The sequence below is a fragment of the Petaurus breviceps genome, unplaced genomic scaffold (assembly GCF_028583685.1).
Source record: "Petaurus breviceps papuanus isolate PSGF00001 unplaced genomic scaffold, PetGlider_PUasm1.0 91133, whole genome shotgun sequence".
Lineage (NCBI taxonomy): Eukaryota > Metazoa > Chordata > Mammalia > Diprotodontia > Petauridae > Petaurus > Petaurus breviceps.
Window position 1 is genome coordinate 87,936,755 of NW_027187419.1, and position 26,582 is coordinate 87,963,336.

A 26,582-nucleotide genomic window follows, 5' to 3' on the forward strand; every position below is an offset into this window, starting at 1 on the left:
AGGAAGGAAGGAAGGAAGGAAGGAAGGAAGGAAGGAAGGAAGGAAGGAAGGAAGGAAGGAAGGAAGGAAGGACCAGATCTACATCTCCAATTGCTAAAATGCCATCTAAACTTAAATTATAACAGCACCAGAAACTCAGTAATCCAAAAATTGAGCTTATAATCTTCCCCCATAGCCCTTCTCTTCTTTCTGACTTCATGATTTCTGTCTGAGGTGTCTGGTCTCCAAAGTTTGTAATTCTAGGGTTATCTCTGAGTGTTTCCCGCTCCTTCACTTCTCATATCTGATCAGTTACTATGTTCTCTTGACTCTGCTTCTTTCACATCCATTCTCTCTTCTCTATTCCTACCATTGCCACTGTTACTATTAAACTTGATTAGCACCCACTTAGACTATTGCAAAGAAACATTGTAGCTTCACTATCTCCCCATCCCTCCAATCCATTTTTGTATGGCAGCCAGAATAATCTTTGTTATGAATATATCTGATCAAATTACTCTTCTGCACAAAAATCTTTGTGGCTCCTCATCCCATACCAAATATAGATAGATAGATAGATAGATAGATAGATAGATAGATAGATAGATAGATAGAGAGAGAGAGAGATAGAGAGATAGGTATGTATATATATACACATACATATATGTTTTATATTATATCAATATATACCTGACATTCAAGGCCCTATATAGCCTAGCTCCAATATACATTTCCAGCTCTAAATTGGTATGACCCTATAATCCTGTAAACACTGAGCTCATTGCCCTATACAAAGTATTTTTCATTATTATTCCAATGCTTAGAGAGTTTACCATTTATGAAGCTTCTTCCTCAGTTCTCCTCCTTCTTACGCTGGTGTAACAGCAAGCACCCTAGCATACCCAGGATGGCTGCTAACACGGTTCTTTGATCTGTTTTTCTAAAGGAAAGCAAATCAAAAAGGGTTGACAATCTTACTTTAATCAAACATATATATCATTTACTTAGTTCAGGGGGAAAAGTCAGCACTCTTAACTTCAGAGAAAATACAAACAGAAGTCACAAGCAGACAAAAAATATAGACAGAGAAAATAACACAATTCAACAGACAAGGCTTCTAGCTGTCTGACCATTACATACATACATACACACACACACATATACATACATACATACATACACACATACATAGTTACCAGAGAGAGAGCACCAACATCTGGATTTTCAAAGCCAGTGGGGCTCAATGGTTACCTAGAGTCTCATCTGGCCAAAGAATTGTGGGATCCATAAGTGAACCCCAAAGCAAAACCTCACCTCAGAGGTATATATAGCCTTCTCCAGGGTCAGAGGACCTCACAACCTTCATGACCCACTACCTAATGACAAAGTAACAAAAGGTGTAGGCCTTCCTAAAAAATAAGCCTCCCCTAAGCAAACCTCTTGTTGGGCTCTAAGTGAGGCCCATTAAGGTGCAAGGAAGATCTTCAGATCCCCTAGGTCTAATAAGGGGTAGGGAAGATCTTCAAATTCCCTTACTATTACAACTGGGTTGCTATATATTCCAGTCTCAATTCTCCTCTTTCTTTCTCCTATTACTAACCTCTCACCTAATATATCATTAAGAATTTCTAGACTGAAAGAGTTGTGAAATACTGGGACACATTACCAAAGGAAGTTGTAAAGTCTTTTTAACAAGACTTTTTTATTAATAGGAAGAAATTTTTAATAGTTCATTTACATAGCATTTTACTGTTAGAAAGCACTTTTACAAACATGATATAGATAGATAGATAGATAGATAGATAGATAGATAGATAGATAGATAGATAGATAGATAGATAGATAGACAGACAGACAGACAGATAGATAGATAGATAGATAGATAGATGATAGAGAGAGATGATAGATAGATAGATAGATAGATAGATAGATAGATAGATAGATAGATAGATAGATAGATAGATAGATACTGCTATAATTATCCCCATTTTAAAGATGAGAAACTAAGGTTCAAAGAGTGCAAGGTCATACAGTGAGTGTCTGAAGTAGAACTGAAACCCAATTCTTCCTGACCACAAGATCACCTCCAGACATAGGAGTAACAGAGCTGGAGCTGGGAGGTATTGTGGAGGTCATGTAGTCTTGCCTCATTTTACAAAATCCAGTATACCACGATACTTCCTTCTTTCTGGAGGCAGTGAAATGGAGTGGATAGCCACTTGAGGTCCCTTTAATTACTGCTTTTTAGTTTCTCTAGAGAGGACCTTGCAATTTCAACTGCCAAAATGTTACTTAAAATAGGTTCAAATTTCCCTGTGATCCTCAATTTAGAGAAGTATATAATACTTAGACATCTTCAGAGTAATCTGATATATATATATATATGCATACATACACACACACACACACACACAAGTACTTTATATTAATGGAAGTCCTGTAAGATGAATAAGACAGACACCATTTTACAAATGAGAAAAGCAAAGCAGTGAGATTAAATGACTTATCCTAAGTCACAGAGCCAATCAATAACACAGCTAAAGGTGGAACCCAAGTTTCCTGTGCCAATAGAGTTGAGCTCTTTCCTCTTAACAGTGTTACTCTACCTACTGCCTGTCCCAGTCCCAGCTGTGGAGTACACCAGTGAAAATTGATCCTGCTGCCCTTGATGCTTTTATACCCCTCTCTTCGACCGCTCCTAGGTATCTTGTAATTTATATTATGGTTATTTGAGTCTATGTCTGATGCCCCCATTAGATGGTATATCTAATAGCTCCTTAGAGTCAGAGCTATGTGTCCTTTAGTTTCATATCTCTTTGACGACCTAGCACTATGTCTGGTATGCAGTAGACACTTAAGAAAAAAATGTTGTGTTCAGGGGCGACTGGGTGGTGCAGTGAATAGAGCGCTGGCCCTGGAGTCAGGAGGACCTGAGTTCAAATATGGCCTCAGATACTTAACACTTACTAGCCATGTGACCTTGGGCAAGCCATTTAACCCCAATTGCCCTGCCTTCTTCCCTCCAAAAAAGAAAAATAAATGTTGTTGTTTTTGCAAACAAATAGCATTGGCATATGTGATCATACATGATAATATAGGTATGAGTACACTGTGAATCCTTTGGCAAATTTTACTCTTTTATTTTCCCATTGTGTGATCTCAAAAAAGTTTCATAGCTTTTCTCCCTTTGGTTCTTTCTTTGCAAGATGCTGATGCAAATTCCCCACTTGGCATAATGTTGTAACTGGCAGTACTGGCAGTTTCTTTGGGATGCTTTGGAATGCTAAGGGAATGTGGGAGAGTATTTATTACTAATAAGTTCCCTTAGGGAGAAAAGCTCTCTTTAATGGTGAGAATTAAACTGCTAACTGTGTTGAACATCAGCTTTCCTAGACAGTCATAGAACCAACCATTATTCACTTAGCTCAGCATTTTTTTTTCTGTTTATGTATGCAAGCCACCAAAGTTACTAAGTATTCAATCATAAAATAGGTTGTCTGCAAAGGTTTAACAAAAAGGGAAACACTAAAAAGAGAAATGTAGCCTGGAAATAGAAGAAATTCATTTTGCAAAGACTTTCCCATATCAGAATAAGGTCTCACCCCACCACACCAATTAAATAAACAATGCAAAACCTAAACCACCTTCTAGAACACTCTTTTCCCTCAGCACCCCAAATAGTAAAAAGCAACATGTGAATAGACCACACAATCACTTCTTTCTTTATTTGTTTGTTTGTTTATTCATTTATTTTTGCTTTTTGGAGGGGGGAAGGTAGGGCAATTGGGGTTAAATGACTTGCCCAAGGTCACACGGCTAGTTTTGTGTTAAGTGTCTGAGGCCGGACTTGAACTCAGGTCCTCCTGATTCCAGGGCTGGTGCTCTATTCACTGTGCCACCTAGCCTCCCCCTACAATCACTTCTTTAATGCTCACAAATATAAGATCTTGGAATTTATAGTTAGAAGGAATCACTGAGACCATCCTGCCCAACCCCATCATTTTACAGATGAGGAAACTGAAATCCAAGGACTTGGTCCCAGACCACAGGGATGAGTACCTCAGTTATGGGTTTCAGTATAAATGTTATTGTATTCAGTGCAAACCTTTTCAAGGTCAGAGTCGAGGAAAATTTATTTGTGCAGGGCATTAGGTTAAGCACTAAGCACACAAAAATCAGAAATGATTGTCCTTGTCCTCAAGGAGTTTACAGTCTACTGTAGAGAATTATAACGTATGCATAGATAAATATGGAACAAAGTGATTATTATGATAATGAAGTCTGTCTTTTAGTATTCCATTCCTAAACCCTCTCACCTTTCATCCAATGTTATCCAGATTATCAAAGAGAGTCCAAGCTATAAGAACTTAGCAGAGAGATCTTGAATTCATTCACCTCTTTCATATTGACCCAAGCTTCCCACAGTGTTCTCAGAAAGAATTTTAGCACACAGCCAACACTTTGCCAGCTAGCAGCTCTTAGCATATGTAACTAGAGACTGATAGGGCATTGGGAGAGTATGCTGCAGCCAGCTAGAGCCAGGTATGAGAGTCACTTGTTAAGTTTTCAGATTGAGCATTTACACCTTGGAAACTGGCAAATGGTAGAAATTAGAGCTTGATTTATTGTTTTATTGTCTAGATTTATGAAAGTGATAGAGAAAATGTGAATAATGTAGATTAAACTTAAAAGTGTATCTGTGAGCACATTTTTTTCTCCCTAGAAAGCCAGTTGTTAAATATTTACCAGCAAATCCCCTGGTCAAACCCCCCTAGCACACGGAAAACTTCTCAAAAGGGAGGGGAAAGTTAATATTAAAGTTTTTAAAACCATATGAACTTTCAGAGAAGTTTCTGGCTCAATACAAATGCTGAAACCTACCAATTGAGAATGTGGTTGTCAACAATGCTTTAGCATCACATACTCATAAGCATTCTTTTTTAAAAATAAGCACTCTTGTAGAAAGGATGGAATGTAGTTATCATAGACCTGATTGTAAATAGTTTAGCATGAGCCCCCATAAAAAGAGAAGTCAATCTAGGTGCTTCTCTGCCTATCTGAGAAGAGGCACACAGCCCCTGCCATATGGCTTGTTTCCTCTAACATGACTTGCAGAGGAGAGAATGGCCATGAGGGAGAGCATATGTCCTTTGTGTCCTTATGACCTTCTCATTATTTCCAGTTTAGCCAGGTCACTTGTAATTACCTTCTTCCTTGCCAGAAATCAATCCCTCCCTCCTCTGAAGGCCAAAAGCATATTCTTTACTCCTAGTTATCCCTGATTGGTTGGTTGCTTGGAGGATGCCACTTAAAAAATGACTTGTCAGACTATTAAACATCATTACAATTAATTAACCTTACTTAGCAGCTAGTTCTAGTTTGAAAAAAAAAGTATTAATATAATTTGTTTTTCTGTTACTTGCATTTTCCAATACATTTATCCTCATCATTCCCCCAGAGAAATATCCCTTATAACAAAGAATTTTTTTAAAGGGAAAGAATAGTTTACAACTCTTTGCATTTTAATATAGTTTCACTGCATACATAAATGCAACAATTACTTCAGCCACATCCTCTAAGTCTCTCTCAGGATGTTGTGACCATTCATCCCCATTCATCTTTCCTTTCACATGGTCACAGATGGTAGGTACTATTTTTCTGGACCTGCTTTCTTTGATTTGCATTATTTCGTAAAAGTCTTTCCAGATGTCCCCATGTTCCTCATATTTGAAGATCTTAATTCTATTCGATGACCTCAATGTAACACAGTTTATGGAATCATTCCCATATCGTTAGATAAATTTAAGGTTTATTTTAAGTTTGGGGTGGGTTTCTTAGGGGGTTGGATTTTAAATGATGCTGCTATAAAAGATTTTGGATAAATTATTCTTTTTAAAACATAACCCAGGTATATGCCCAACAGTAGAATGGAAGAAAGAGTCTGATTGTTTTAATAACATTTACTCCGTGCTGAGTGAAGTAAGCAGGACTCGGAAAATGATCGGCACAATGATTACATCAATGTAAATGGAAAGCAAGAAAACAATGAAACTCTAATTATAATGAGCAAGTTTGGCCCTAGAGAAGAACAGGAAAAAAAATGCCATTCAAAACCTTGCTTGCAGAAGTGGCTATGGAAAATTGTATATACTTTCAGACACAAATTGATGTAATTGGTTTTCTGAACCATTTTTCTCTAAAAAAAAATCTTTGTTACCTAGGATGGCTTACTATGTGTAGGGGAGGGAGAGCTATATATTTGGAAATGGTGATGAAAAAACAAAATATCAATAGGATAATTTTTTTAAATTATATGGAAAAACTAAAAACAGACGAGCAAAAACACCTTATGCTGTATGCTGCCAGATTGCATTACAGAAAAACTCAATAAGCGTGCAGTTCCAAAAGCAATGAATAGTGGACCTGTTTCTCCATAACCTTACCTACTTTAAGTTCATTGGTTTTAATTATTTTGGTCAATTTTATGAGTGTTAAGGTAGCATCTCCAAGTTGTTTTAATTTACATCTCTTTGAAGTTAGGTTGAGCATTTTTTCAAGTAATTATTAATAATTTACATTTCCCCTTTTAAAAATTTTCTGTTTAATATCCCTTTACTACTGTGGATTGGATTAGGTATTAATTTTATAAACTTTTAGTAGTTCCTTATCATTTTAGATGTCACCTTTTTATCAATGACATCTGCCACAAATATTTTCCCCATCAACTTTTCTTTTTTAATATTTCATTATATATAATTTTATTGTACAGGAATTTTCATTTTAATATAACCAAACTCATTTACCTTGTCCCTAGTAATTCTTTTTACTTGTTTAAAAGGAAGAAGAATGTATTTCTTCTCCAGAGTTGAGATAAGTGCATTATGACATATTCTCCCATCTTTTTATAGTTTTCTTTTTATGTTCAAATCTGTTATTCATTGAGGTATGTGAAGTGGGATGTGCTACCCCTTTTTAGGGACAGATCAGTTTTGACAGGTTACCTTTATTTCCAAATGCATCCTTCTCCTCTCCCTCATCTAGGAAACCACCCTTTGGAACAAAGTTGTTTTGTTTTGTTTTTCAAGAAGAAAATAGAGTTCAGAAAACCTATTAACACATTAACTCTTACCCCATTAAGAGTCCAGTTACATGGACTATTTCACTTCCTTCCCTCACCCCATTTCCCACATACTTTTCATTACCTTATTTCTGGCAAGAACTAAGTTGAAGAGTGATGAATTGATACTTCCTTTTCCAAGTATTCAATTCCTCCAGTAAGGAGTATTCAAAATTTTTCAGGGGTAGCTAAGTAAGATCGAATATACCTCTGAAATCACATCACATGGGCAGTCACCTATGGGATAAGGAGGAGGATCCTTGCCTAGAGATGAGTTATGCCAGATCACATTAGAATTCTGCATCTATTCTCCTTTAAGGAAATTGGGCAATGGCTTTGCTTAATAATTGGTAGTGTTTATATAGCACTTTAAAGTTTACAAAACACTTTACACATGTTACTGTACCATTTGATCCTCACAACAACCCTATGGGGCATGATTTTTATTATTATTATTATTCTCATTTTACAGATGAAGAAACTGAATCCAAGAGAGGTAAAGTGACTTGTCCCAAGAAACATGGCATATCTGAGATAGGTTTTGAACTCAAATCTTTTTTTTTACTTCACTTTACTTTTTTTACACTCTAGCCACTATAATACCTAGCTTGAAAAAATGAGCACCACCATAAGGAATAAAATTACCTGGATTCTAATTCTGATTCTGTCATAACTTTGTGAATGAATTTGAATAAATCAGTGAATAGTGACCTAACCCAAAAGAATGGGTTTAATTGTAGGAGGTTCACATCCAGTACAGGAGAGAAGGTACCATGTGTGGAGAAAGAAGAAGTCTTGGTGTCCAAATCACATTCTGGAGGACCTGTCCTGATTTTACAAATGAAGACAAAGGCATGGGCCAATTTTCAGGGACTAGGGAAGACAAAATAAACTTTGAGAATGGTAAATAGTCTTCTTTCATTCTGCTAGCCTGAATTATTTGTGTATTCTGTTTCTATAGATTTTACTTGTACAACACATCTCCATGGTTTTCCGTTTCCTTAATTCCTTATTATTAAAATTCTTCACAAGCATGTCATAATAAGAGATAGGAACAGTTAAGTAATCATAAAATCTTAGTGTGGGAGGTAACTGCTGGGAACCATTGTCAAAGTGTTAAAAAAAAAAAACTCATAATTGGGACTTTATCACAGGCGACTGGGGGGCAATTGCAAGTTTTGAGAAGAACTGAATGTAAGATATATTGGAAATGATCCCAGAAAGCCCATCAAGAAAGCAATAGTCTAGACACGAAATGATTAAGGCCTAAAATTGTGCTTTCATTAGTAAAATGGAAAGAAAAGATGTGTTTGTGTGTGTGTTTATGTATGTATATATAAGCCTTTCACAATCCTTACTTCCTTTCCTCTGAGATTATCTCCAATTTATCCTATATGTATCTTATTGTACATAGTTGTTTGACATTTTGTCTCCCCTTCCCCCACTGTACTGTGAGCTCCTTGAGGGCAGGGACTAGTTTTGTTTTGTTTTGTTTATTGAGTTCTTGCCTTTCTATTCAGTGCATAGCAGAGTATTTGGCTTATAGTGGGCACTTAATAAATTTTAGTTGACCTGACATAAGAAGTATTGGCAGAACTATAAGCAGGCCAGATGTAGAGAGGAAAATATCAGAAGCACCACTAAATTGAATGCTCCTTGAAGGCAGGGACTGTATCCTCCATTTATTTTATTCCTCACCCCACCTACTACAGTGCTATGCAGATGAGTGTGCTCAAAAATATTGTAGAGTAAATGGATAGATGATTGAATGGATGAATAGATAGAGAGAGACAGGAGTGGGGAGAGAGATTAGGACTGAGTATAATTATGAAATGATCAATCTAGAGGATCAAGAAAATAGTGATGTCTCCAATGGTCATGATATTTGGAAAAGAAATTGAAGGGAAGACAACTCTTTGTAATAGATTTAATATGTAGTGGTGCTGGTAGTAGGGATATTCTGCTGCCATGTTTTGAGAATTTGAAAAGAGGTTTTTTTCTTCTTGCATGTTATAGTTTATATTTGGAGATTGTAAGAGGTGATTCTTAAAGGGAGGGCCATAACATACTTCTGTGTAACCATTCTTATCCTCCTCACATCCATTTAAAACTCCACAAATCAGAAACTCCCTACTTTGGCCTCCACTATACATTCAACTCCTTTTGAGTTTGCAGTTAATGTTATGAACCGTCAAAGTACAAGTAGAGGAAAATGAAGATTTCTGCCTACTCTTTCCAGCATGGTGTTGGGGAGGTCAATATAGCAATTATATTTAAGGAGGCACAAAGCCACTTCATCTGATGGAAGGACTTGGAAGTAAAGAAAAAGGAGAGGAAAGGGGGAGTTTGAGAGGAAGGAGAAGGAAAGGAATTCTAAGACCTGGTTAATGAGTTGAGTCCTGGCTTCCTAGGAACCATTCTTCTTTGCCACCTTAAACATCCAGTGTGCCAGTTTCTCAGTGCAAGGAATACTGTTCTGTAAGAGAGAAGAGTTTAAAAACATTGTAAGCATTTGGAATTCAAAGAACCATGATGATTTCTTTCCATGGTATATGCATATATGGACACTTCAGAATACCACTTGATGATAATGAGCCTAACAGTGATAGACAAACCATGATAGAAGGGTTTTTTTTTTGACCTGTTCTAACACCAGACTTAATGTCAAGTACTAAAGTGACTGTTCTTTTTTTAATCACAAAAGAGTCTTTGAAAAAGATTAGAAAGGGGGCAGCCAGGCAGCACAGCGAGTAAGAGCACTGGCTCCAGGGTCGGGATGACCTGGGGATCAAATCCGGGCTCAGATACTTAGCACCACACCCAGAAATAACTGGCCATGTAACCTTGAGCAAGTTACTTAACCCTGATGGCTTAAAAAAAAAAAAGATTACAAAGGAACTGTTCATCCAAAATGGGAAGATTCTGATAAATGGCCACAAAGGCAAATGGAGAACATCATGCCATCCAGTGATTTAATCCAGTGATAATGACACATTGACAGCACTTCTACTCAATTTTTTCTTTGTCTTGAAGACAACAAAGGCCTTTCCCTAATAAGAGAATTCATCTCTTCCATTAGGTCTTGAAATTTCCTAGGCTAGGACTTTTCATTAAGATGCTTACCTAATCACCTGGTAGACATTTGTGCTATCAAGATGGCTGTGTGCTAAGGCACTGGCTTTTCTCCAGACAGTAATGAGTAGAAGGGCTTCTGTTTGGGAGATCTTGAATCAAGAGGAATAAAATCACAATACCACGATGTACAAATTATGGATTTATTTTGGTGTTTTAAAATTTGTCCAGCAAAGTAATGCTGTGAATTGGGTAAAGATGGGCTGGCTATTCTGTTCCAGTTACATGAGTGGCAGGCATTACTTTATCACTGATAGCACATGACAGTATTCAAACTAGACCTAACAGAAAAAACTCTGCCCCAGCTCAACTCTTATCTCATCAGTCTTATTTTAATTCTACCTCTTTTATTTCATTTTGAACAGAACACAATAGCATAGATGGAAGTGCAGGGAAGAGGGATTTTATCTCATTTTATTACCTATTTCTGAAGCTAGCTTATCTTCAATTAAAAGCTTAGGACACACAATCCAAAAAGCCAATGGCCTTTCCTGAAACCATTATGGGCACATAGCCATTGCCTGAGCTTTGGAACAGATTGACTCATAGCCATTTTTCAAAGTTCTTACATAACACTGGAGCCTAGAAATCTCTTCTAGGAGAGAGGAAATTTATCATCTGTTCAGCTATAGGAGAGAACAACAATGTTGATGGTTTTGTCAGAGGTCTATTACCATGAACACTGCATAAAAATCACCTTCACCTGTGCCAAATACATAATCAAAGTCTAGGAAAGGTTCTATGACTCTCCCAAACTTCCCATCTTAGACCTAGGATTTTGAGCTTTGAAAGGCGGAAGAAAAGGAAGAGTCCTCTACACAACACTCTACAAAGGGACATGGAAATTAAAACTACAGAAAGAAGAATGGAAATACATTGGTCATGGATTCTAGTCTGACTGGGAAAAAATATTCAGTGATTTGTATGAATGGCACTTCAGTATTTTTTATTTTATCAAAGTGAAGACTCCCTCCACTGACACAATAGAATCAGAGAATGAGGTTCAAATAATGCTGTGCTGCTTACCTGTGTGACTGTGGGCAAGTCATTTAATCTCAGTATTCCTCATCTGTAAAATAAGGGTATCAAACTGGATCTCTCAATTCCCAACATCATGCAATTCAAACATGATAGTTATAGTAGGAAAAAAAGACATATCATCCTGAAGCCAATCTGGTGATAGCTATCCCTAAACTATCTCTTCCTCAAACAATAACATCAGCTGGAATTTATGTATTGCTTTAGGATTTGTGAAGTGCTTTACATGCACTGTCTTGTTTGGTCCTCACAACAATCCTGTGAGGCAGGTGCTTTTATTAGGATTTTTACAGCTGAAGAAACAGCTTGAAAGAGGTGAAGGAACTTGCCCAGCATCTTATAGCTAGCAAGTAAATAGAGGTGACCAGGAGGCACAGTGTTGGTCTTGGAGTCTGGGAAACCTGAGTTTGAATCCTGTGTCAGGCACTAGAAAAAAACAATGTAAATCACTTTGAAAACCTTGAAGTATTATATTAATGATAAATATAATAATAATTGTTGTTGTTATAGCTAACATTTATACAGTGCTCACTATAAGTCAACACTCTATTAAGTACTCTACAGTCAGAAGGTAACCAAGGGGGTGGCTAGTGAATAGAGCATTGGCCCTGGAGTCAGGAGGACCTGGGTTCAAATCCAGCCTCAAACACTTAACACAAAACTAGCTGTGTGACCTTGGGCAAATCACTTAACCCCAATTGCCCTACCTTCCCCCCTCCAAAAAGAAAAAAAAAGTAACTAAGGCAAGATTAGAAGTAAGGTCTTGTTCAGTACTCTGAATCCAGTACCCTGGTTACTCTTCCCCCCTGAGACATATAGACCAATACTTCAAGCCTCTCTAGCTAGAGATAATCTGCCAGTACTTTCACTCTGCTAGCATAGACTTAGAGAAACCATCATACAGATTTGGCTTCAGGCACTTACTAGCTCTGTGACCCTGGACAAGTCACTTAACCTCCATCTACTTCAATTTCTGGATTGAAAAATGGAGATAATAATAGCACCTCTCACAAAGCTGTTGTGAAAATGAAATGAAATAGTATTTGTAAATGATAGTAAGCACTTAATAAATGCTTGTTCCCTTCCCCCCCTTCCAGCACTGAATGCAATAGAGGATGATATCAGATCTGAGCTTTAAGAAAATCACATGGGCCACTGAACAGAGGATAGATTGGAGAGGGGAAAGACTTGAGGCAAAAAAAACAATTAATAGACTACTGAAATAGTCTAGATGAAAGTGATAGATGAGGAGGGCTTGTATTAGGATCATAGCTGTTTGAGCAGAGATAACAGGATATATTCAAGAGGTGTTATGAACGTAAAAAGGATGAAATTTGACTGTTGGATAAATGGAATGAGCAAAAGTGAAGAGTACAGGATGACACAAAAGTTGGGACTCTGGGTGACTGAGAGGATTGTTGAGACCTTGACAAAAATAGGAAAGTTGTGAAGAACAGAATATTTAGAGAGAAAAGATAATAAGTTCTTCATTAATGTGTTGAGTTAGAAATGCCTGCAGGATATACCATTTGAGATCTCTAAAGGTCAATTGGTGATATGTGCCTGAAACCCAAGGGAGAGAGAAAGGCTAGATGTATGGATCTGGGAATCATTACTAACCCATGGGAGCTGATTTCACTAAGTGCAATCACATAGAAAAAAAAAGAGAAGAAGGTCCAGGACAGATCCCAGGAGAAAAGCCACAACTAGTAGGAATGACCTGGGTGAAGATCCAACAAAGGAGACTAAGAAAGAGCAATCAGACAAGTAGGAAGAGAACTTAGAGCAGTAGCATGAAAGCCTTAAGAGGAGAGAGTATCCAAGAAGAATAGGTGGTCAACAGGTTCAAATGCTGCAGAGAGATCAGGAAAGTTGAGGGTTGAGAAAAGGTTAGTTGATTGGGCAATTAAGGGATCCCTGATGACTCTGAAGAGAGCAGCTGCAGTGAAAAAAAGTAAGAAGGCAGATTACAGAGAGTTTAGAAGAGAAGGATAAGAGAAGGTTATAGGGGCACCTAGTATAAATGGCTTTCTCAAGGAATTTTGCCAAGGGGGAGGGGGAAGGAGAGATATTTGATTATAGGGAATGGGGATGGTTGGATCTAGCAAAGGTCTTTTAAGAGTGGGGGAGGCATGAGTGTTTTTGGAGGTAGTAACAAAGGAGTCAATGGATAGAGATTGAAGGTTAGTATGGGGAGAATGCTAGTAAGGCAGTCTGCTAAAGAAGATGGGACAGGATGTGGGCAAGTATTCATGTAAAGGGGATTCATTCTGCCTGGAACATTGAATTGTGAAACAATAACATGCAATAAGTCTGGAGAAGTAGATTGTAGCCATAGTATAGTCTTTAAATGCCAGGCTGAGGAGTTTGTATTTTATTCTTGAAGTGATAGAGGGCTGCTGGACGTTTTTGAACAGAATCTATTTTGGCAGCTATGTGAAGGAAACATTAAAGGGGGGATAGGATTGAAAGCAGGCAGATCATTAAAAAATAATGAAAACAGCATAAGCTTAACAACTTCACTTGAATCTATGTTCATTTAATTAAAGTCCCATTTCTCACTTTCCTTTCACTGCAAAACTTCTTGAATTAGAGGTCTCACCTACTACCTTCTTTTCCTCACAACCTACTCATTGTTTAACCTACACATTCTTTTTTTTAAGCAATTCGGGTTAAGTAACTTGCTCAAGGTTACATGGCCACTTATTTTTGTGTGGGTGCCAAGTATCTGAGGCCGGAACCGATCCCAGGTCTCCCAATGCTGGGCCAGTGCTCTTACTGACTTACTGCACCACCTGGCCACCCCTAACCTACACATTCTTGCAGTATGGCTTCTGTCCCCACCTTCACCCCAATTCTACTGAACCTATCCTTACTAATGATCCTTTTTATCACAAGTCCTCTCTGTCTTCATATTTCCCTAAGAACCTGTGACATTTAGTATTGTTGACTATCTCCTCCCTGAAATTCTTTACTAGCTTGGTTTTTGTGACATTGATATCTTCTAGCCTAAGCTTCTCATTTCTTTGAAGATGAAGAAACTGAAACACGAAGAGGTGAACTGACTTTTCCAAAGTAACACCTATAGCAAAAGCAGAGCTGGAATCCAAGTAGTCATCCTCTGATCACAATTCCAGTTCTTTTTCCACTATGTACTTCTGGTTTGCCTCACATTTTTTTAACTGTTTCTTCTATGTCATCTTTTTGTCTTTCCTACTTGCCTCTAAATGGTTTCTCATGTCCTTCTAGCTCCAAAAAAAAATTAAAAATCCATATTTTGTCTAGAACCAAACATTTTTCTCCTCAAGGCTCTTTCTGTTAATCACAGCACTAATCTCCTGAGCTCCCAGCCTTGAAACCCAGGAGTTATAACTGGCTCTTCATTCCCCTTTTTGCCCATATCTAGTCACTTTTCAATGTCTCTTCTCTCTTTTCTTTTCCATCCTTATTACTACCACTCTAGTTCTATCTGCTATCACTTTATGTCTAGACTTACTGATATATCTTTTTAACTTTCCTTCTGGACTGTGGTCACTTAACCCTGCAATCACTTTATCCTGCAATCACTTTATCCTGCAAACTGCTCCCAGATTGGCTTTAATAAAATACAGTTTTCATCCCTAACTTGTTTAAAAATCTTCAATGACTCCCTCTAAAGGCTAAAGACCAGACACTTCAGGCTGATATTAACGTTTTCCATACTCTAGTCACAGTTTTCCTTTCTAGACTTATATAATACCCTTTCAGTCTAAACTGACTTGTATAAAGGCATTCAGTGAGTCAGATAAGGAATAAATGGAATTTTCAGATTGCACAAACCTAGGAGGGATAACACCCCTGAATAATGAAAACGTGACCCACACAGATCTTGTCAACCTAGAGAATTGGGCTGAAGTCAGTAACACGAAACTCAAAATCAGTTTCACAAGGACTAGATAATGAAAGCATGGTTTTTTCATCTGAAAAAAGATTTGGGTGTTTTAATAGACTATAAGCTCAAAGTAAGTGAGTAGTGTGATGTAGCAGCCAAAAAAAATATGAGATCTTTGACTTCATTAAAAAAAATATCAGCAAGAATCATGATTAGTCATTGTGTTGATTAGAGTTATTAAGTCTTACAAAGTCATTTACTTTTATGACATTGTTATAGCATAAATTGTTTTCCTAGTTCTGCTCAATTCACTCTGCATCAATTCATATAAATCCTCCTAGATTTCTCTGAAACCACCCAATGCAGCATTTCTTATACCACAATAGAACAATGATGAAGCAAGCATATTGTCTACCTCCTGAGATAGAGATGATGGACCAAATATGCTTAATGAAATGCACATGTTTGTACATGGCCAGTGTGGGGATTTATTTGCTTTTATTATGCACATCTGTTAAAAAAAGATTTTGATTTGTTTGTGGCTCTTTTGAGGGAGTGACAGGGGGAGAAAATAAGTACTTGTTCCTTGAAAAGAAAGACAGCTTCCAGAAATAAGGAGATGATAGTCTCAGTGACTGTGCGCACTCAGATTTCATTAAGAGTAAAAGGTACAGTCCTAGATATTACAGTTTGAACTGGAGAGTGGCACTAGGTGGGCAACCAGCACAGTGAAGGGCTTTAAGGCCATGTCAATGAGAATCAGCTGAAGGAAATAGGGATTTCTGACCTGGAGACTCGGGGTATCATAAAAGCTGCCTTTAGGTATTTGAGAAGTCAGACTAGTTCTATTTGGCCACAGAGTGAAGAAGTAGGAGTCATGGGTAGATGTTAAAAGAATCAAATTTAGGTTTGATATCAACAAAATCTTCCTAGTCATTAAATCTATCCAAAAGTAGGATAGACTGCCTTGAGGCTTGTGAGTTTCTTCCCTTGGAGGTCTTCAAGCAGAGGCTAAATGAGGCTACCACTTATCAGGTATGTTATAATAGGGATTCCTTTCATGTATGGGTTGGACTAAATGGCTGCTGACGTCCCTTATAGCTCTCAAATTCTGTGATTCTGGAATATCCATTATCTTTTGAGCACACCATATGCTTTCCCCCATTTGTTCCTCATACATTTCTCCCATTTTGGAATGCACTACCCTCCTTTTCTCTACTTCAAACAACCTGTGATTTCATAAGTTTGGGCACTCACTCTACAAATAAAGATCACAGCCACCCAATGCTTTAATAGAAGTTTTATGAGTCACCGTGACCAAAAAAAACTATCATCGAATGATCAACCATCAGCCAATCTGAGATTGTCTCCATAGACAACAAATAAATCTAACTAGGCTGATCCACCATGGGGGGGGGGGACTTTTCTAGTTTCTTAGGACCTAACAGAGCTTGTGCTCTTCTGTCATTGCCTCTATACTAAACACCCCCAGTTCTTTCAGCTAAATTTTGTGTGGCATGATCACATTGGCATCATATAATTCAATTATCTAATGGATTAAATAGAGGTTTGTCTGGGAAAGATAACATTTAAAGCACGATTTTTATCATGGGAAATGCACCTGCATTTCCAAGCAACCCATTTTCAACTAAACTTTTGGAAAGCAACACATTTGGAATTTAGGAGGACCTATATTTTTTCTTATTAGATTATCTTTGATGTACATACAATTCCATTTCCCAATTAATGCTATCCTACCATTCATTAAGAGAGGTTCAACAGCTGCAGTGAGGGTGCCACAGCCAAGGAATGGCATTGATAAGTGAGGGAATACACCCAGAAGGGAAACTGTGGGGTGAAGAATTGGGGGTGCAGTTATTTGAAAGACTGTCTGCGAAAGGGGGAGTTGTACATGTTTTTCTTGTCCCCAGAGGGCAGAAGTAGGAAAAATAAGTTGAAGTTGCAAAGATTAAGGTTTGATGGGGGGAGGTGAAAGGGAGAAAGGCGTGGGGAGGGGTGAATCCTCACTTCCTAGAGGCTTACACCTTGTAAACAACAACATAAAGGGGATTTTCAGTTAAGTATAGTTGCATTAGAAGTCCTCCAAGATCATTTAAAACTCTCAGATTCCATGATTCTGCAATAAATGTGTAGGTTTTCAAAGGCAGAGAACGCATTTTTATCTTCTTATATCCCTCATAGCACCTAATAGGGAAAACAATGAAAGAACTTTTATTGAATGATTAATTGACCCTCCCCAAAGGCTCAGGTGGAAGAACACTGTACACTGACACTCCTTGCATTCTAGCTTTATCTCAACCATGATATTTTAATCAATACCTGTCTGGTTTTCTCTATAAAATGAGGTTTATAATAAGGGGACTTTGAGAAAAGCTCACCTATGTAGTTTCTCTAGGTGATATGCTTGGATATTGTCATTCTTCCCCATGTTCTTCAATGCAACATGTTATTTTTAAATAACGTGTGGCATTGAAGAACATGGAGGAAAAAATCAAGATATGGCTTCATCTTTGGTCTGCCTTTGATTCTCCTTGGCTGGGCAATTTCAAAAGCAAATAACCTATCAGGTCTGTCTGAATTTGGATTTGAATGAGCCTAGTGGGGCAACAGAAATTGGCCCAGTGGACATTGCAGGAACCTAGATTTTTAAATATAATTTTCCAGATGGAGAAGGAACAGAAAGTTCCTTGAAGCATAAATAGTAAGCTTCTTGAAGACCTGGATACTCTGATTTATCTTGTTTCTCCCTTACTACCAATCACATTGCCTTGTTCATATATTCAATAAATATTGGTTGAATCAAATTGGATTTTGCCTACTTGAATTGCCTGCCCTTTTTTCTAGAGGTAGAAGAGAAAGAAAAGCAGAGCAGAGAAGTGAGTATTATTAGACTCAAGTAAGCAGAAGTGCCTATTTACAGACAGTCTAATTAACATTTGCTGATAAATAAGAACAGAAATGAAAAAGAAATACTTTTTTGCTTTTTCAGATGTAACTGTGTGGAACCACATAATCCTAGCAATGATACCTTGCAGGAATGGAGAGAATTCAATATCTCTGCCTCTGACATAATTTGGAAGAACTTAACTGTGTCAGTAAGTGAAATATTGAAAGATTAATATGAGCACGAATATTATCTTTGGGGGAGGGGTATTGTTAAAATTTGAAAACAATCATTCCTACTAAGATTTAGGAATGACAAAAAAATAAAATATGTATGTCATTAGAGAAAGGCAGGAAGATTTTTAAACCTGAGCAATTTCAGTTACATTTTAATGAACTAGTTATTACTTTATTATCCTTCATGTACATGCTCATGTGAGAAATAGGACTGAGTCTCATTGTGCCTTTACACTGAAGACAAATTTACATATGAACAACAAGGGACTATGACTGAGATTAAGTCAAAACACATTTAATGACAACGGGTTTGACCTAAATTCTACCAGATGGCAAAACCAAAGCTGCCTTGTGTGGAAAGAATCTATAAGCTTTTATTTTAGACTCCCCTCCCTACCCCCCCACCCAATATTCCTCCAGCTGTTCAGGCTACATTGGGGGGAGGGGATGCTTTGTTAACATCTCAGTTTAGCTGCTGAAATGTCGTTTGCAGCATTCTCTGAATACTAGCCATGGGCAGCAGAGAGGTTTGTCTATTATGACAGTCTGCTCAAATAATTTCTGTAGCAATGTACCAATGGAGATGGAATAATAAAGGCAACTGCCATATATTTTGGGTCAAATGTGCTGGGGAAATGATTGAAAAGAGAACTGGGGTACCTTTCTTAATAAGAACCTTCTACAATAAAGGGCAAGATCTGAAAATGGGATTTTCATGTGTGGTAGGACTAATGTCAATGGAGACCATTCAAGGTTAGGACCTTTTATACCCCCAGTATATACCAGGAAGCTACATCAGGGAAGCTGGGGCCATTCAGACTGCATGGGGGAAGAAAGCTGTTAGGGTCAGGAAACTACTGATTGGACCATAGCATATCTGCTTCCCCATTACCATTTCTTCTGGTCCATTGTGTGTGGCTTTGTATGTGTACCTGTACTATTTCGTGGTATGTTATTTTTTTTTTAATTCTGTCTCCCTCCAACTGTATTTCACAGTTTTCTCTCACAACTTTCTGTCTTCTTTTCTTTGTCATAGAGTCATAGATCATTTAGAACTGGAGGATGGGACCTTAAAGGCATCAAGTCCAACCCTCACACTTTACAGATGAGGAAATTGAGGCACAGAGAGGTTAAAAGATTTGGCTAATGAGTGTGTGAGGTGGAATTTGAATCCAGATCTCCCTGATCCCAAGTCCAATGCTGTCTCTCAAGGCTGGATCTTGTCTTTCTCTTCTGCTCTCCACACCTGCATCCCCAGATGCTCCCAGGATATCTCTCTCTCTTTCTGGATGTCCCACTGAACCATTGTGTTTCTTTCTAAACCTGTTTCTCCTTCTTTCCTCACTATTTCTCTGCATGGCCTTATTGTTAGTCACCTAGTCTCCTACAAAACTGAAGTGTTATCTTTTAATTTTCCCTCTCCTTCACCCTTTGTGTTCATTCAGTTCCTAAAATATTATAGATCTCACATCTGCACCATCTCTCACATCCATCGCCTCCTCTTTATTCTGATTGCTGTCATCCTAGTAGAAGCCATCATCACTACCCACCTCGGCTATTTCAGGTGTCTTCTAATGAGTTTCCCAATTTCACTCTTTACCCCCTTCTAATATAGCCTTCACACTGCTATTAGGCTGCACATTGTTCTATATGGATCTACTAATGTCACTCTTCTGCTCAAAAGTCTTTAGTAGCTCCTCATTGTCTACTAAGTATGGTTCAAACACCCAATTTGGCATCATCTTACCTTCCGTGCCTCATCTTTTATTACTCTTCTTCATATACTTTATGATCCAGTCTGAACTTTCCTGCTTCTGAACTTTACCTGTGGGGGTTCTTCTGTCTGAAATGTCCTTGTTTCCCTGTCCTCGCCTGTTAAATTCCAACTTATCCATTAAAACACAACTTAAACGCCACCTCCCAGAGGAAACTCTTCTCTGTTTCATTTTCCCTCCTTTTCATTCCATTGGCATTCTCATAACACATTTTATTCTACAACTCTCTAATGCTTTTATTATGTAATGTTATAGTACGGCTTTCTGTGTTTGTGTTAGTCCCTTACTAAACTGCAAGGTATATGAAAGGAGTTACATCTTTCAATCTCCCACACAATGAAACACAGTATTTTGCATTCAGTGGATACTTAACAAATGTCTATTGAATTACTGTTCCTGAATTTTCACTTTCTATACTCTTCTATCTTCAATCTTCAGCTGATTTTTTTTCTATTTTGCTATTATTTTTTTCAGTTCTATCTTATGATTTTTTAGCAGTTCAGGGAACTCTCAGAAGGAAACTGACTACTTCAATATAGATTGGCAACTGTCCTTTGACTTTTAAGCTTAAGGGAGTTGCTTGGGGACACTGAGACATTAAGTGACTTGTCCATGGTCACACAACTAGTATGTGTCAGAGACAGAACTTGTCTTCCCTGCCACACCTGCCCAGGGATATCCCTCTATTCACTCCACACCGTTACCTTTCCGAATTTTATTTTACTGCAAGTCAAACAACTCTACCTGTGACTTAAAAGGATAATGTAATTTCAGTGAAAGCAGTGGGTCTGGCTTTCATATGTCCTAGATATTAACCATACTACATGATTACAGGACTAATAATTGGATGCAAGGTAGCCAGTCCAGCAGAGTACCTTATGAAAAAAAGACTTGTAGTTACAATAATCTAGATAACCATATGGTTCCTCTTAAGAATTAAAAGTTTGGGGGCAGCTAGGTAGTGCAGTGAATAGAGCACTGGCCCTGGAGTCAGGAGGACCTGAATTCAAATCTGTCCTCAGACACTTAACACAAAAACTAACCATGTGACCTTGGGCAAGTCACTTAACCCCAACTGCCCTTCAAAAAGCAAAAAAAAAAAAAAAGAATTATAAATTTGAGGATCAAACATCATACTCTGAACAATATTTTCCAATCAAAGCAAATCTAAATTGTTTTTGTTGCTTTTGGTTCACCCACTAGGCACAAACATTCTAGCAGAAATTTTCATATTATTTTTCATTAACTAAAAGCGGCTTTTATGCAATGTGTAATTGCTGTTCTTGACTATAAACAGCCTTTCTCACCATAAGAAAAGCTAAACAGTTGCTAAGTCCTCTCATTCTAAAAGGTCTAGATTTAAAGGCAGCATAAGAAAATACTCAGTTTACCTCAAAGGAGGAAAGGTAGGCTGCACTTCATATAAGCCTATAAATAAGCCTAGATTAGAGTTGTGTGGGTTTTTTAAGCCACACTGCTCTGCAATCTGAGTAGATTCACAGAGAGTAAACTAAATAAAGTTTAGTTTCCTATAAATAAGTATAATTTATTAAGTAAATTTAGTAGATGAGGCTTTGATCATACCATGTTAAAAGGTATTTGTCAAATGTCATCTGCATCTCCAACAGCAGAGATCAAGATTTAGTCAAAGAAAATACAGAGAAAGAAGAGTATAAGGACTTGAAACCAAGAAGTTAAGGGGAAAGACACAAGCATTTATTAAGTACCTACTATGTGCCAGCCACTACAACAAGAACATTATAAATATATCATTTGAGAGAGTGAGCAAGACAATCTAATGAAGGGATAATTTTATTCCAGCCTGTAGGTCATCCTCCTTCTGTCTTCTGTTTGATCATCTTTCAGAATTTCAATAACATTTTCACTTGCCAAGGAATCCAGAAAAGAGTATATGACAATTAAGATTATTATTATTTTATATTGTTCTTAAAAGATTACAAAACACTTTATATACATATTAGTCCATTTTTGCCACTTTTTAACTATTCTTACAAAAGTTTTGAGAGAGAAGAATTTCATGTGAGTGACAAAATTGAGCCTAAGATTTATTTGTGACTTTTCATTAACTACACTGTGTCCCCATTGTTCACCAAAGTTCAACTGAGGTTAAGAACAACTTGAGTGGATTGGAAAATAACAGGTATTTAGAATCATAGTTTTAAAGTTGGAAAGGACTTTAGAGGTCATCTAGTCCAACCTGCTCATTCTACAAATAAGGAAACTGTGTCCAGAGGCTGAAATGATTTGCTAAAGGTCACACGAGTGGTCATAAATGGTAGAAGGGGGATCTGAGCCCAGATTTTCTGACCCCCAAATCCAGTGATCTTTCCATTACTCTGTGATAAATTGCCTTGGGAAAGGGGCAGAGAGAGTTCTTGCACATAACTAAAAGACAAACTTTATCTGGGCTTATGTGGGATAGATAACATAACTAAGTTTTCCTATCTTAACATATTATGGCTATTTATGGCTATGAGGGCAAAGATTCTTACTTCATCGTTGCTTTCCCTGATCAGCACTTCATACACAGTAGTTTTTAAGAGATTTGTTGAATTAGAATTTTTTGTTTTTCTTTTGAAGACATTCAATACTATAGATTCCTAAGGATCAACTCCTTATTGACAGGTTTCTCAAGTATCATTAGTCAGTCAATAAGCATTTATTATGCACCTACTATGTTCCAGGCACACTGCTAAGTTAAGTACTGGGGATATAAAAAAGGCCCCCCCAAAATGGTCCCTGCCCTCAAGGAGCTTACACTCTAATGGGTGAGACAACATTCAAACAGCTATGCGCAAACAAGACAATTTGGAGACAATATACAGATAGAAGATCCTATTATTAAGGGAGATCAGGAAAGACTTCTCATAGAAAATAGAATTTTAGTTGAAGAAGTCCAGGAAATACAGGAGGTGGAGATGCAAAGATGGGTTTTTCTAGGCATTGGGAACAGCCAATGAAAATGTTGCCAGGAGTCCAGAGGAGGTCGATGTCACTGGATCAGTGTATATGGAGGAAGAGTAAGGAGAAGACTGGTAAGATAGAAAGGTGCCAAGTCATGCAGGGTTTTAAAAGCCAGAGGATTTTATATTTGATCCTGGAGGTAACAGAGAGCCACTAGAGTTTATTGAATAGTGGAGTAACGTGACCAAACCTTTGCCTTAGGAAGATCAGTTTGACGAGTGAGGATTGTGGAGAGGGGGCAGAGATTTGAGGCAAGAAAACCAATTTGTAGGCTATTGTAATAGTCCAGGTGTGAGGTGCTGAGAGCCTGCCCCAATGTTAGAGGAGAGGAGAACATATTAGAGAGATGTTATGAAGGTAAAAATGACAGGACTTGACAATTACAAACTGCTCTATGGTGACAAATCTCCTTGTACCACACAGGCTAATTCAAGGCAAGATTTGCCTTAGCTGCTCAGCAGAAAAGAGGAAAACTGAGACCTTTAAAAAGTTCCCAAATGAGAATTTGTATCCCAAGCCTTTTCTTCTTGAATGAAATGAAAATCAAACTTTGGAGTGCCTTATTTCTTCACCATAATTTATGGGGTTTTTAAGAATTTCTCAACCTTTCCTGAAAAAGGAAAATTTTTGTGGACTCTGCTGCCACCTTATGGTGTAATGAGTTGTTAGAAAGATTATATAATCTTTCTGGGAAATTCTAGAAAGCAATGATGAAAGATAATAGGCAGAATAGACTGTTCCTATCTGGTACTCTGAACATGTCCCATAGTATCTGAATCTATTGTTTTTCCCACTCTAAGTTTACATGGCCCAAATTCTGACTAATTTCTGCTTCAGTCTTCATTTTCCTCTACCTCATTTTTTAGTTTTTTTCTTAGCAGGTGCTAGGTAAAATTATCGTTTGTCCATATGATTCAGTATGATCTCCCTCACCCCCAAACAGATGCACACATACACATACACACACGAATACACGCATACATGCACACACACTAGCACCACCACCACCCTCCTTATTGTGGGTTATGGATTTCTTAATTGTTTTGGTTCTTTGTACTCATTTCCTTTTCATCAACATTGTTCTGGCCCTGGCGAGAAAATTAAGGCAAGATTTTATTTGTGGTTCAAGTGGAGCAGAGACCCACTCTTCCTTATATTTCCATAGGCAATCAATACCCCTTCATTTGCAGGCCAGAATAAAGGAGTCTTTTTGTTGTTGTTGTTGTTCCTTTATGTTGTTGTTCCTTTATGTATGTTATGTTGTTCCTTGTTCTAAATGTTAATTATTAATTGAATATATCAACATTCTTTCACTGGACTTGGTTTTTCTAATGGCTCAATTCTGATAATGTGCCAATTACCATAAATAAAAAAAATGTGTAACTGAGTGAGATACAGACCCCAGTGTAGCTCTTAGGCAGGCTTCTTCCCCACTGGATAAACACATTTGCCTCCAACAGGTGTAACAGAAGATTGCAGGTTCTTAGGTACAAAGATTGTGGAATATTTTTTTTTTCTTTTTTCTCCATGTACCTTACATATAAGTGCTTACTCTAAGGATGCTAGGTAACATAATGAATAGGGCATTGGACATGAATTTGTATCTTGTTATAGGTCTTTAGTAGTAGTTCACCTACGTCAACAGTTTTGCTGAAACCTAGTGAGATTAACAAAATGTTCTGCAAATCTTCAAGCACTAGATACATTTTAGCAATTATTTTTCTGTTATTATTAATAAATTATTGTTGTGTTGGATTGGAATTCTCTTACTTTGTAGCATTAAAAGTTTGGGCAAAGAGGTTGTATAAAGGAACAGTAACTGAAATGTATCTTTTTCTCCCTGTTAATCTCCCCTTTATTCTTCTGTCACTCACTTGTCTAATTCCAAAATTGGAAAATGGTTCTAGTAAACCTGTTCTCTGACCTTTTTCTGCCTGGCACTGATCTTGCTTGAAAATTATTCAACTTTCTCTTTGCCGTAACCATGGTATTCTACTGCATTTTCCTTATGATATACCCCATCCCTGAACCACTGAAAAATATTCTTACATGTACTCTTCCGTTTACTGGCTTTATGTGATTCAGGGCAGGTCACTAAGCTTTCCTGAATCTCACTTTCCTCGTCTGAAAAATTAGGTAGCTAGACCAAATGAACTTGCCCCTTCCTTTTCTAATTATCTGCCAGTCTATGAGACAAGGATAACTTGTATACCTTGAAAACTAGATGTTCATTTGAGAAGTTGGTGGATAATTTCAAGAAATTTGGGGGAGATAATGGAAATGCTAGAAGATCGTTGTGTTCTTGATGCCTAATTTTCTAGGAAATGTTATTAACCTTTCTCAGCTGAAACCATAGAACAATGAGAAAATGTGGTTTTTATAATTGACTTCCCTTGACAGACAAATTATGCCTGGCATCTAATTTCTTCACAATCAGATCAATGTGACTTTTCTGATTTAGCCATCCAGAAGGATCCTTATAGTCACATTTGAAATACATTTAATCTTAAAAACATACCGTGTTTCCCCGATAATAAGACCTATCCCGAAAATAAGCCCTCCCCTTACTGTGTAAGATTCCTCTAAAATAAGCCCTCCCCCTAAAATAAGCCCTATTGAGATTGCTACTGTAGTGAAGGTGATCCCCTGCGCTACACGCTACATTACGGTACCCTCTGTATGCACCGTCCCCCCCCCACCAGGTGAAACGCACGCCGCGCTCCAAGCTGCATCCAATCAGAGCTGCAGCAGTGAGCGCATCATCCTGTTCTTTCCCAGTGATTTGCTTATTGAATAAAGGTACAGTTTTTTGTTCACATTTACCTGTTTATTAAAATTGCTGTCAATGTTCATTAAAATAAGCCCTCCCCTGAAAATAAGCCCTCTGGTGTTTTTCTGTCCAAAAAAATTAATAAGACAGTGTCTTATTGTCGGGGAAACATGGTAGGTATTCTTACTAAAATGGGAATATTTTCTCTTCCAATTTTCCCTTCTATTCATTGATGTATCTAGTCTTCATTTTTCACCTCAGGTCTTACCTCTTCCATCATATCTCCGTCTACTCTAGCCTGCCATGATCTCTCCCACCTCTGAATCATAATATTTCCTCATTTTTTAATTTTATTATGTATGCTCCTTTTGTCTCTCCCGCTAGTTTTCAGGCTCTCCATAGCATAGTACCAAGACCATGGCAAGTAGTCAATAAGTCCCTTTTGACTGGTAAACCTTACATTCTCTTTCATACTTTTAATAGATGACAAGAATTTGTAACTTAGACCTAAAAAAGGAAAGTGTTTGAGAATATTCATGTTCAGATTTTATATGGCAGATCTCTGATAGTAGAAGATACATATCTCAGAACATCTTGTAGAGCTTATGCTAGGTAAGCTACTCTGAGACCTTTAAACAAAAGCTACCTGTATCACACACACACACATGTTATATATGTGTGTTTATATTTATGTGTTTACATATATGTGCATGTGTGTATATATGCATGCATACATATAAACACGTACATGTGTGTGTTCTAATCTCCTGTGTT

At 37.5% G+C, this 26,582-nt stretch overlaps 1 protein-coding gene across 8 annotated transcripts in view; it reads left to right on the forward strand.

Moving 5' to 3' along the window:
• The window catches only part of SLC4A10 (solute carrier family 4 member 10), a 399,681-nt gene that overhangs the window by 329,263 nt on the left and 43,836 nt on the right, over nt 1-26,582 (forward strand). For all 8 annotated transcript variants that reach the window (XM_069080754.1, XM_069080757.1, XM_069080758.1 and 5 more), the window contains one exon: nt 18,148-18,253. In XM_069080754.1, coding sequence (XP_068936855.1) covers nt 18,148-18,253 — 106 coding nt within the window. The remainder of the gene's footprint in view (nt 1-18,147; nt 18,254-26,582) is intronic.